Here is a 13,522-nt window from a genome sequence, read left to right as displayed (position 1 = left end):
CAGTACGGGACATGTTACAAATTCGACATCACTGTCCGTTGGTTGGCACGCGCACATACGCATGCGTACATCTATGCACACACATATTATACGCATAGCTAGCGCACTGCCAATACACTCCGGAAGAATGGGGATTGTACAGTTTTAGCTTCACGCTGCATCGACCAGTAAAAAAACGAGCAGGAGCGAACAACAGACGTCCAAGGTGATGAACCCTCCCCTCTCTGACGCTCACACCCACCTCGTTCGTCTCGTCACCTCCCACGGAACACTGCCACTGTTTCAGATACCGCGGCGGAGAACAACGCATGAGGGACGCAGAACAAAAAAAGGTTTCGAACGTTTGCCTCCCGGCGGTACGATAGTACGCCTCAGCATTGTTACATCTATTGAACATCGTTCCTCCAGTCCCCAATATCCCGCGCGGCGCGCTCAGGGAACACAGTCGATTGCAGCGCCGTCGAATGCCGCTATGCACGCTCTGTGTCCCCCCCCCTCCAATCTATCTCCCGCTTTTAGGTTATCTGCCGAGGACCTCAAAACGGCGCCTCCCCTTCTTCGCACTGGCTGCTTCTGCCGACTGTCGGGCCGCTCACTGGTTGCCACTGCCGGATCGCAGGATCTTCTTCCCCTTCGTCTCCCTCAGAGACTGCAGACGGGGCAACATCGCCGAAGAGCTGCCTCGCATCACATTGATGTGATCCATGTCGGTCCATTGCCGAATCGTTGTCAGCTGCGAGTCGAAGAGAATCTTCTCCAACTCCTTCAACTTCGGGCTGCCTCTCATAAGCGGCTCCAGGTCTTCATTGTACAGCTTCAGAAGCGCCTTCCACACACCTGTATGCAGCTCTGCCCATGGGTCCTCGGGGACTGTTACCCACCATTCACGCAGATACCCCTCCAACTTCTTCTCCAGCTTCGCCCATGCCTCGGTGTTGACTTTGTCGTCGCCGTACAAGAACCGCTTGAGCTCCCAAATGACCACGATAGTTGCCTTGTGTGCCGCCCGGTACCGCAGCAGGCCCTTGAGCTGCAGAACAGACAGCAGAGATCCGAGGCTCGTCGCTTTTAATGTTGCGGCATCCAACACGACACGCACGCGCGCACAGGACGACAAGAGAACGGCACACGGTGGCATGCGAAACGAAACGGATCCGCGAGCACCCGGCACGTGCGGGAGGGTGACGGGCCGAAAAAACCAGAAGCCGACACAAGAAAACGGGGAAAGTGCGACCGCGCGAGAGAGAGTCCTCGGACTGGTCCTCAGTTCCAACACCGAAATGAATGGACAATAGAAACTCATTGTAACCTGATTTGATCCCACCATATACTGCCATCGCAACCAGTTGAACCGTCCCATTTTTCGTATTCCACAGATATATACTGATACGGAAACAGATGCCCATAAAGCCCCGTAAGCCCAGGTCAGGTCTCTACAGAACCGTCCATAAAGATCTGCAGAGAGCGAGTTCGCTTTATGTAGGCACACTGCAATAGACTGGAAGGAGAGCTGTGTTCCCTATTTTCGCCGTTTTCCCCAACAACTGCATCCACATCATCCGATATACATGGCAGAATCAAACTGTTCTTCACAATCGGTGAATGGTGGCCAAACGCCAGCCTCCGCTCCCCAACGGGTTCCCGTCCTCCGTGGTACATGCTTCAACTAGAAAAACTTTTTCAGCTTTGCGCCTCTCTCTTCGTCACTCCTTGGTGTCAAAGCCTCGATCCTCCACGTACCTTGAAGAAAAAGCTATCCCACATCGGTTTGCCCGACTTGTGGAAGGTCTGCTCCCAAATGTCTTTCCAGAAGAGCTCAATGGGAGTGCTGATGAAGGTTGTCACCGCTTCATTCTTGGCAATGCCCGCGTACTTGCCTAATTCGCTCTGGCCCTCACCGGCAACAGGGAGGAGGAATGGGGTGTTCCCCGCCTCATGGGCGGAAAAGAGAGAGTTGGGAGCATCTCCGCCGAGCAGCCCCACGAATACCGCAGCCCCCATGACGGGGAGGCTGGCCAAGGAACCGCACACTCGCATTGTGGGAGGGTGTAAAAAAGGGGAAAAGCAACAAACACAGGGTACACAGCGCGATGGCAGTTGCTACACGCTGGACGATTTGCGGCCACCTAAGTGGGAAGGCTCGACGGGGAAATGAGATAGAGTACAAAGAGCTGGTTCGTGAAGAAACGTGTGCACAGACCACCCGAGTGGAAAGGCTCGACGGGGAAATGACATACAGTACAAAGAGCTGGTTCGTGAAGAAACGTGTGCACAGAAGCAAATGGGAAAAAGCTTAAAAGCAAAAAAAATGCTCGAAGCTCTGGGAATGGGATGCTTCCTACAGCAATGGCAGAGCCGCACTCGACGTGCACGGCCGCTGTATATACACAATACTCAAATATCAAGGCTGTATGTGTGCACGAACTATCCGCCCACTCAATTGGCGCCGCCTAGATTCGCTAGAGAAAAGTGTACACACGAACTGGCACAAAAATACTATTTGCCCTGATGTCGGTGCTTTCGGCACTCGGCGGCGAAGAGCGTGGGGCCAGTCGATGGCGGTCGGGAGGGCGTCTGGGAATTCACCCGCGTTGGGTTACCCCACCACGTCCTACTCCGCGGCTCAGGAGCGCAAATCGGAAACAAAAGCAACAGAAGCTCCAGATCTGGACTGGCTCTCCGTTGCGCGACACACAAAACCCCCTCGAGAAAGGGCCGGAGGGTTCCCCGGTCCTCACGTGAAATTGCAAATATGCTCTGTCCGGCGGCCTCTCGGAAGCGGTGATGCGCGTGCTTCACAACAGGAGAGGAACAGAGACGGGGAGCGACAATACGGGGGAAAACGGTTAATGACACGTATCGGAAAACGGAAAGACGGAAAAAAAATTCAGAAAACATAGAGGGAAAACTTTGTTCAACAACGGGATACACCAGGCGTCGAGAACCGGAGTCAGATCCCAGCACGACTCAGCCCACACTGTCTCGGTGCTTCTGTTGCTTCTCGGGCACCGGCGCTTCGCTGCCCGCTCTCTCCCTGCTTGCGCGGAAAAGCTTCTGTCCCAACGCTCTCGCCCTTCTGTCGCTGATCCTCTGCTTGACTTCTCGTAGCCATCTTCCGCTAGGATTCCGGCCGTACAACGGTGCCCGCGGATTCCATTGCACCGGCCGGGGCAGCGTGAGGCTTCTCTTTTCACAACACCCGAGGTGGAAAATGGAACCGCTTTCAAAAGGACACGTATACACTTTCTCAACTCCCCTTCCGTCCCTTACGGAGATACGGCGTTTCAAGAAGAGACGCTTGCGGTGGGCGTCCACCGATCCTGCTGGTACCTCCCGCAAGAGCCGGTCGGTGTATGTCGTGGAGGCAACAGCACGATGAGCAGCGTGTGAGCCGCGGAGTGAGGAAAAGGAGACAGAAGACAGAGGAGTATCGCTGGCAGCAGTCACGAGGGAATCGATTTTCTTTTCTCCTTTGTCTTTGCTGTCAGTGTCCCTCCACGAACTTGTCCGTGCCACACCGCGCGTCGAAGCCGTCGAGAAACACGGGCGTCGGTTTTCTGCGCCTTGGAGAGGGCGACATCTGTGGCTACACACGCGTAAAAGGACAGAACAACGAACACAGAGAAGACTGGCATCTGCGAGGGACTTCGTTCTGGTCTCTCACAAATAGCTCTTTTCTTGGCCGCAAAAATGGTCGCCTCCTCCCTCGCACCAATTTTGTGGATAGATCTAAAACTGAGTAGGAAGCGATGAGAGAATTTCAAGACACGTAGCGATATGTTTGTACGTCCCTGTACGGACATGAGGACGAGCGCCGGACAAATGCAAAACGCTCCTTTTCCACATTTGATGGAATGGCGTCTGGAAGAGACACAGGCGTTCCTTCTCGTTGAGGGCCGCGTCGCGTCTCGAAAGCGAGGTGGTGACTTGCCCATCCTCGCGTGAAGCACCATCCCAGAAAATTGCTCCGCATACACGGCAGTAAACAGAACGAATGGGATCATCACAAGCAACGGACTCAGACTGCATTTCGACGGTAGCAAGTAGCAGCTTGTTTCACTTTTGAGAAGCGAGACAGAAAGGCGTTGGTTTACTGTGTGACAGTCAGGATCTGAGACTATTCCGGGTACGCCTTGCCTTCATCGGCGTGATCTAAATCTAAATTCATCTTGTAACGTTGGCTTTTTGGTTGCAGTGACTTTTTATACGAAAAATAATTCCCGGTAGCAGTTCGACATACAGCGCCCTTGGCGGTGCTTGCGGTAGACTCGTTCTTTCCAGAGTATAAGTGTGGAAGTAGTCATCTTTCCGTGTGTCTCAGGCCCCCTTCACAGGGTGGATGGCTCTGATTTTTGAAGTGCTTGCGAGGAATCCAGTTCAAGACGGGAGCTCTATGGTGCTTTTCATGCCGCGATGACCTCAGTAAGTCATCCAAGCTGGTTCCCGGGGCCGATGACCGGCAAGAACACAGGGAAAAAAAGTCAGCACACAGCGCAAGTTTCGACAACATGGCAACTTTCAGCGGCGGTTTTCGATGATCGTGGATCCCCGTTATGACATACATCTTCCGATGCAGTTGATCCCCTTCCTCAGACACATCACACTAATGAACCACCGAACGTACAGCAGCGACAAAAAGAACATCCAAAAACTCAGGGGTGGAGAAACATGAGTTACATCTCTGAGGATTGGCTTTCTGTACATAGGCGCCGAATGGTGTTCACTCACTGTCACGGATTATGCCCGGACGGCCGGGGACTCCACACGGCAGGATTGACATGCTGACGCTCTGCTCCTTGATGCCTACACCACGTCTAGTGGAATCGACAATGACTAGATCTTCCTAAATTGTCACCTACTTGGCCTTAGGTATTACCGTGACCAGGGGCACTTGCGGGATCTCCGTTTTTTGAAGGGGGGGGGGGGTCCGCGTATTGGTTGAAACATGGGACGTGAAACGGATTTCGCTCTAGAGAACCAGCACGGCCCAGGCGTCCCCCCGGCATTTTGAAGTCCTCGCCGGAAGAGAGACTCGTGCTGTTGTGGATGAACCATTCAGAAGAACATGCCCACGACCGTTCAGTTTCCGCGAAACTCGAACTGCATCACTAGACCACTGTGGCGATTTCAGCGGCTGCCGTGCTCCTAGTTGAATAGTACACATTAGCCACGGATACTGGCCATTTACATCTTGGTGCTATCCCTGATACACAGGGGTATACACAGTTCTTTATCCCAGTGCCCATGAATCTACATATATTTGGTTTTCACCCAGTGCCATAGCACTCTCTTTTCACATTGGGAGAAGCGAAGGACGCAAAGAGTGGGGAGACAGCGAGATGCGTGTCCGCGCACACCGTTTTTGGCGCTCTACTGACACACGCGCTGTCCACTGCAAAAGCGGCAGCTGCGGAACGAACGCAGGACTCCTTTTGTGTCCTGACCGTAAAGAAAGCAAGAAACTGCAACAGACAGCGACAGAGGTAGAATATGCCTTGACACTGATTCTCATTTCCACTCAGTGTTTTTTCACTTTTGCGCGTTGTGCATTGCCGCTTCGCACGCGACACACGAAGACAAGAGTTCGTCGGATCCGCGCAGACGACTTGCTGTTTCTGGTTCCGCGATTTACACACGTCTCTCCACAGATTTCAAGCGGCGGAGCGATTTGGCGAGCAGAAAAAGCTGCTGGCAAATATTTGTCTTCTCGTACTATTCCGTTTTCCCTGATTTTCGTTTCCTCGCGGTTTCTGCCGTTTTCCTCGCGGGTACCGCTCCAGGAACAGCAACTTCTTCCCTCTGAGCTCCCGTCTCCTCACTTCCAGGAATTCCAACTCGCTCCTTTTTTCGAAGAAAAAGTAGGCCAACGCTTTCTTTTATCATGGTTTCCCAGAGAGCCATGGGGGGGCTACGTTCCGGCGCGCCTAGAACGTGCACCCGCTCCAAAATCGGACAACTTTCGAGGGAAATGCGCCGGGGTATGAAACAGGCACGCGATGCCGCCTGTTTGGAGCTGTCTCACTCTGTCTCGCCCTCGCCGCACTCTTAAAACGCTCGTGCATTGACTCCCTCTTTTTTGTTAACCCCTTCTTTCCTCTGCGTTCGTTCTCTCCCATCTTTCGAGAGTCTGTGTGCCTTCTGGTTCGCCGCCTTCCTGTTTCTCTCTTCAGTGGCGGTTTTGAAGCCCGAAGACATCGAGACTCGCCTGTTCATCGACGGCGAGTTCGTGGAGGCAACTAGCGGCAACTTCTTCGATGACGTAAACCCAGCGACTGAGGAAGTCATCTGCAAAGTTCAGGAAGCGAGGTAGCCATAGTCAACACCGGAGCCACACCAATATGCATATATTTATCACTATATATATATATATATATATATATATATATATATATATATGCACGATTATATGTATATATATGTTGATGTAGTTACGTGCATCGACATGTGTATTTAGATATGTACGCATGCGCATGTATATATATATATATATTGATGGGAACAGAACATGTGGAGATTCTGTTCAGCGTCGAGGAGGGAATGTAGCCGCCGCCCTGCGTGTGGTCTTGGTCCCTCTCTCTGTGTGTCTCCCCCCCAGTCTATGACATGGCTTTGAAGCCGGAGCGAGGGAGTTCGATGTGCGCCCGCTGCACGTTTGCCTTATGCGTCTGTGTATCCCTGAACAGTTGTTTTCTGCGAAGCAAGATTCGCGCAAAGGAGTTCAGGTGGCGAGGCAGGCCTTCCGCAGTTCACCTGTGTTCCCATCTGGGAGTATATGCATACACTAGCATGCCTTTACACGCATATGTATGTCTATATCTGGCTAGCGTTGCATGGCCCTGTTCACTCCTTGGTGTTGTGTTTCTGGCTGTGCCCAGCAAAGCAGATGTGGACAAGGCGGTTGAGGCGGCGAGGAAGGCGTTCCCCGCCTGGTCACTGTCGACGAGTGCTTCGCATCGCGCGCGCCTCCTCCACAGACTCGCTTCGCTCGTTGAGAAGCATGCAGACGAATTAGCGCTGATTGAATCCGTGGACTCAGGAAAGCCAATCAGCAGCATTCAGTACGGTCGATCTCTCGAGACGTTTTTGTTTCCGATTTTTCCTTTTTCACACTCCTCGCTTCGCTGCAGATCGCACTCAAGAGCAAACCCTACATGAAGGCGATTCAAGGGATGTGCTCTCTAACCGTCGGACCGTCGCGATCCTCGTACCGAGACCGAATTCTATTTAACAACGCGAGGATGGGCAGAACCTAGCACACGCCACAGACGCTGGAAACTCACGGTTCTCGGAGACCTCTTCGTTGCCTTACTGGGCTTTCTCCTTTTCCTGTTTTCCCGCTGTTACATGAGAGACAATGTACTCGCCCATTCCTGGCGATTTCAGACACGGTCATGCGCATAAAACGCGCTTACACAGCCAGATACAGGCTTGCGGAACCTCCTGACAGACCCCCACTTGGAATATGTGATTCCATTTACATATATATATATATATATATATATAGATAGATAGATAGATAGATAGGTAGGTACTGATTCATGCGAGTGAAATCAGTGTACCACCATATGCAGGCATGCACCGACAGTATTTGCCACACACTTTGCCTATCTGCTTGCATGACACAGTATCCATTAGTGCATGTATATGGACACATACACTGCTGTGGATATCCTGCGTCCGGTTTTGTCGCACATGTGTGTTAACCGTGCATGCAGCACAATCGACATCGCTGGCGTCATTCGCATTCTTCACTACTACGCCGGATGGGCGGATAAAATCGTTGGCAAGACGATCCCAGTAGACAACCCTGACGAGTTCTTCTGCTACACCCGAAAGGAGCCTGTCGGAGTTGTTGCAGGAGTAAGAACCGAAAGGCCCCATCCCAAATCTTCGGACCGACGTATGCGTTTGATTCCACGGAGACCTGCCTGTCCACGCCTTTATACCCATATATATGTATATACATGTATATATATACATATATATGTATATATGCATGTGTATCTGGCCATAGCAGAATATTCCGCGTCCCCCGTTTGTCTTCTATCGAGTTTGTATTGTAGAGCAGATGCATGTGTCTATATGGTTAACGACTCGTCATTCGAAAAACATGGCTCGTTGTCGACACCTGTGGGCTCATTCGTTGCTGTCGCTTCACTTCGCATCCGTGTCTGTGCCTCTCCTCATCTGCTTATTTCTGTCTATATATACTGCTGTATCTATTGGTGCGTTTGCATCTGCTTGCCGTTCACTTGCCGAGCGCCTTTTTTTCTCTTCCGTCATCGAACACCTCTCGGGTTTCGTAGTATTTCCCCGACTCTCCCACGCGTCTCCCGACATAAGTTCGTGTGTAGATGAGCGCGTCCCGCTATTCGTCCAGATGCATCTGCATGCGCTTGCCTGGCATTTTGTACGTGTGTTGCTGCTCGCCTCTTCAGATAGTCCCCTGGAACTACCCCCTGTACCTCCTGGTCCTGAAAGTTGCCCCTGCGTTGACATGTGGATGCACTGTGGTGATGAAGACCAGCGAGAAAACGCCCCTGTCTGCACTGAAGCTTGCGCACCTGATTCAGGAAGCGGTAGGGCGCACCAGAACCGCTGCCGTGCCTTCCCGGTTCTTTTCTTCGAGGGCGTTTGAGACAAATCTGCCGAGTCGCTAGGTGTTTCCCAAGGCATTTTTGCATCGGAATGGGGTTGTCCAGAAAACCAGTCATCTCCCGATTTTCAGCTGCACATATTTTTGTGCATATAAAAGTTGAATACGCATATAAGCACCTCTCTTTATATACAAATTTTGATGTACACGTATATATGTGAATACCGTGCTGGATTGAGTGACTTCGAATGCCTCCCTATCGACACCACCCTTGACATGCACACAGCCCATACATCTATATGCATATCCACATAAATCGATCCCTATATATATATATATATATATATGATTCAGGGTACTTTCTGTATAAATTACATAACGGTCGTAAGGTACGCCGGGGATAACTCGCCGGACTGTGTATCGGTGTGTCGACTGTTTTGTTCTGTAGGGTTTCCCGCCGGGTGTTGTGAACATTCTGAGCGGATTCGGTCCGTCTGTGGGAAGCGCGTTGGCCGCGCACCCACACGTTGACAAAATTTCTTTTACAGGAAGTACGGCGACGGGGCGGAAAATCGCCGAAGCTGGCTTGGTGCATTTGAAGCGCGTTACACTGGAATTGGGCGGCAAAAGCGCGCTCATTGTGTGCGCAGATGCCGACTTGGACCGCGCTGCCATGATCGCTTTCTACGGCCTCTTCCCCAACTCTGGTGAGGGAGGAAACTGCATGCGCTTTTCTGCGCATATCTGCATCTGTAGCTCGGTCATTGTAGACCAGATAGACACTCATGCACGCTGGTGCATATCTATCAATCAGCATATATATATATATATATATATATATATATATATAGATACGTATGCATATGTATGCAGATGCACAGACACTGCTCATTCGCATACAAAAGGTAACCAGGGGCGCGTTATCTGTCTCTAGCTGTATACAAAACATGCGCCGACATAAACGTTCACTCATTTCTTACACATGTGCAAATATATATGTCTATGCGAGTTCCTGTCTTTAGGTACGAATTGTGGTGTGCATGTGCATATTTACACAGTTATGTATAGAGTTAGATACGGTCATTTCTCTGCGCGAGGACAGCTCTTTGTGCATTCAAATTCCTTTATGCCTATACGTGTTTTCTATGCGGGCTTGCATGCACATGGTGCGTCCATTGTCTTTTGTGAATTCGAACTTCGCTGTCTCAGGTCAGTGCTGCGTAGCCAGCAGTCGCGTCTTCGTGCAGGAATCTGTGCACGACGCGTTCCTTGACCATCTGAAGACATTCGTCAAAACCCACCTCCATTTGCTGTGCCCGCAAGACAAGGCCTGCACACAGGGCCCTCTCGTCGACAAGATTCAATTCGACCGAGTCATGAAATACATCCAACAAGGCATTGCTGAGGGCGCAACAGTTGCCATGGGAGGCACCGAGAAGGAAGGAAAGTAAGCGAAACACGCACAAAGGCACCCTTCAAATGCGCATGGCAAAACTCCGCCTAGCGAGCTCCAGAAATACATACATGCACATCTATAGGGATGCATACGCGTTTTTTGTGAGATTCTATGCATGCATGTAGGCATGTATATATATATATATATATATATATATATACGCATATGTATATATACATATGTGAGTAGGTGTGGATATGTGTGTCGAGAGCTGTGCGCTGTGCGGGTTCTCGCAGAGGCTTCTGGGTGATGCCCACCATCTTCACCGACGTGTCGGATGATATGACAATCGCGAAGGAAGAGATATTTGGACCGGTTATTTGCCTGCTCAAGTTCAAGACTGCAGATGAAGCAGTAAGGCAACTCTCTTTCCGCTCGCTCCGGCCTTCTCTTCAGGACGCGAATACCCGCACCGAACTCCCTGTGCCTAGGAATCTGCATGTGTGCTTACCTACATGTACACATTTGTCATTTTACGTATCTAGGTATATAGATATCCATAGATGTGTGTTCTTAGAGAAACGTGTGCGTAGATGGACCTACGAGTCTACGCAACTCGCGATGTGCGTAGGACATACCACATGCATGCATGCAGCATCTCTTTTTTGTTCACGCCAGCGAACGTTGAAGTTCTTCGTCCTGATGCACGGTGCCAATAATGGTGATTTTTGCGTCTCCACGTGCGCGTGTGGTGATCTGAGCACACGCACAAAGTGCACATGCAGCCTTCTTTTCCTGGGTTTTTCCACTGCACAAAGAGCTGCGCGTCAAGATGAGTGTGACCGCTTTTGGTGCATGCCACAGCGGGCGGTTTTGTTTCGTGGTGTGTGCATCCTGCCCCAGCAGTGTGTGTCCCACGGGTTCTGCGGTCTCTCCTCTCTGTGCCTGCCAAAATGGTTCCCCTGTTCTCGTGCGTCGCACTTTGTCTCATCTGCATGCAGATCGACAGGGCAAACGAATCGCACTACGGTCTCGGAGCCGGAATCTGCACGAAGGATATCGGCTTGGCCTACCACTGCGCGAACAGGTATGCCAGGTTGTAGCACGCGAGGCTGTGTTTTTGTCGGTTGCATCGACCCCCCGAAAAGGGTGAGCAAGCAACACCACCGTGAGGTTGTGTCCGTTTCCGTTTCTGACGCCACCCGTGCAGCCTGCCTGAGCACCGACCTCGGTGCTGGAGCAAGGCATGCTGGGGTTTTTGTTTTCTGAACAAAAAAAGAGCGGAGCTCCGTGAGCCCCTGGCAGCAAAGACACACAAATGGGTCTCCTCTCCACACGCCCTCCCGAACGGCCGAGACACCCGGCGTCCGTGCGTCTTTTTGACGGCTCGGGACATCGTCATCGGTTCTCTGTCTGTGGGACCGCCTCGCCATCGCCTACGGACAACTCCACGAAAGCACTCAGCATGGCGATTCCGCCGCAGCCCCAGAAACCCCTGCCGTCCTGGTGCCATGCGCCTACGCCGATTTTTTCGTATATCGAACCAAGGCCAATATGTGTATCTGTTTTATATGTGGACGGGAATATGCGCAAACTGTCGGGCAGAACAATAGAACACGGGTCGCTCGACGGCCTATCGTCAGCGTGGTGTATTCTGTCATACATTTGTAGACGTACATCTGCACATGTATACATATATATACATATATATACATATATATATACATATATATATTATAGTTTATAGAGATATATTTGTATGTATGTGTGCATGCAGGTGCACACAAGTGGGGATGTAGAACGGTGCATTTTGTGGGCGTCGACGCCAGACGTACAACCGGACCAGTACAGTCGCGTATCCCTTCGTTGCTCCACTTTTTCTCGCTGTCTTCAGACTGAAGGCCGGTAACGTCTTCATCAACTGCTACAACACGACCGATATCGCGGCGCCTTTCGGCGGCTTCAAGCAGAGCGGCTACGGAAGGTCAGTGGATTCTCGGAGAGGGGAGTCGCACGATTCGTTTGTTTTATCTGCGCTACTTTAGTCCTCGACAATGCGCGTAACGCGCGTCCTCGCCGTTGTTTCTCTCGTGACGCCCGCCGTGCCGGCGATGAGGCTGAAGACGTACACGCGTGTCTCACGAGTCCTGTCGATCGTGTGGAAGAGAAATGTTTCCCTGAATTAGCACCCGCGTTCTGCGGTTTCCTCTTTCCTCTCTCCGGGTGCCGATATAGGGAGGTTGGGATATCCCTGCATGCACGCAATCCCTTATCGAAGAAGGCTTCATCCTGCTATGCTTTCTTCGTCTGCTTCGGCCGGAACTCAGGACCACGGTCTTTTTTCTCTCTGTCCTTTCGCGCGTCTCGCGCCTCCTGTCCACACGCACCGGGAGTTTCGTCTTGCAACTTTGTCTTGTGTCTGGGTTCCCCGCCTGTTCACTACATGTGTACTTTTCGCCTGAGAGAGCGGCGCGTGGAATCAGACCTCCGACGCCGTGTGCTAACCGTTTCGGTTCACTTTTTCGTCAGGGAAGGAGGCGAAGAAGGCTTGTTCCCGTACTTGGAGATCAAGGCGGTGTACTCGAAGGTTGACCACCCCAGCGACGTTCTGCCTGGAGAGAGCGCCTGCTAATCACATTCCCTCGCAGAAGTGCTGTACTGAGGCAAGCTGTGGTGGGAAGCGTTGGAGACAAAGGATCTCGTCTTCCGTGCGAACGAAGATCAAGAGGACCCGAAGACTGTCGTCCTGGACGTGCTTGCGACGGCACCAGCTGTCTCTCGTCACCTATACTGCAGACAGCCTTGTCGCCTGAGATGAGCAACTGGAAAATGACGCTTCCCAGAAGCATGCAGCCCCTGTGGATCTCACCCTACAAGCCTCCAGGGGCGCTGGGACTAAAGTGAAGATGCTGCGGCGGAAGGGCTCGGAAACGGGGAAGAAAGAGATGCAAAGAAAGCGTGGAACAAGAGAAAGGGAGCGGCGGGGAAGGAGGCGAAGCAGGAAAGACATGGAGACACAGGGAGAAAACAGGAGAACAAAAGGGGAATTTGGAGAGGGAAAGAGAGAAGAATGCTGTTAAGTTCAGGAGAGAAGGAACTAAAGGGGTATCTTGCTTTTGTATACTTTCCCTCAGAGAGCTGTGGGGAAGGCGAGCCGGGAACGTAAGACGAAAGAGACGTTCGATCGCTCTTGAGAGACTGGACATTTCGTGGTGCATGCAGACCAGCCCCGATCTGTATTCCAATGACCAGTCGTTGTCTGGATTCGCCAGATTTAGCTTTGCCTTTCGACGGCTCGACGTTTAGTCCTGCATCAGATGTCGCCGCTTTCTGTACAGCAACAAGGGCACTTTCTAAGGGCCGTTGAGAGGAAAAAGACGCACCGGTTTCTGCCCGCCGTTTGGTGTGTCGATACACGCCTTATCGGGTATTGTTGGCCTTCCTGCGACTGCAGCCTCTCGAATCTAGTCGAGTCGAGCACACTCTCTTCGTCTGTTTCATATGGCCATGCCAGTCTCAACACCAGAACG

At 51.7% G+C, this 13,522-nt stretch overlaps 2 protein-coding genes across 2 annotated transcripts; one reads left to right on the top strand and one right to left on the bottom strand.

Annotated features, from left to right (window-relative positions):
- Positions 1-592: 592 nt before the first annotated feature.
- On the bottom strand, positions 593-2,037 carry NCLIV_005560 (putative dense-granule antigen DG32; the record flags this gene model as incomplete). Its single annotated transcript, XM_003880066.1, has 2 exons — positions 593-1,030; positions 1,741-2,037. The coding sequence occupies 2 exons, from the start codon at positions 2,035-2,037 to the stop codon at positions 593-595; spliced, it is 735 nt and encodes a 244-aa protein (XP_003880115.1).
- Positions 2,038-5,968: 3,931 nt separating this feature from the next.
- NCLIV_005550 (hypothetical protein) lies at positions 5,969-12,624 on the top strand (the record flags this gene model as incomplete). Its single annotated transcript, XM_003880065.1, has 11 exons — positions 5,969-5,978; positions 6,171-6,306; positions 6,876-7,058; positions 7,716-7,860; positions 8,439-8,579; positions 9,045-9,303; positions 9,806-10,043; positions 10,289-10,406; positions 10,994-11,079; positions 11,887-11,976; positions 12,522-12,624. 11 exons carry the CDS (start codon positions 5,969-5,971, stop codon positions 12,622-12,624), a joined length of 1,509 nt encoding a protein of 502 aa, XP_003880114.1.
- Positions 12,625-13,522: the final 898 nt, after the last annotated feature.

This window comes from Neospora caninum, chromosome II (assembly GCF_000208865.1).
Source record: "Neospora caninum Liverpool complete genome, chromosome II".
Classification (NCBI taxonomy): Eukaryota; Apicomplexa; class Conoidasida; order Eucoccidiorida; family Sarcocystidae; genus Neospora; species Neospora caninum.
Note: the sequence above shows the minus strand (reverse complement) of the source record. Positions and strands in the feature narration are given on the sequence as shown.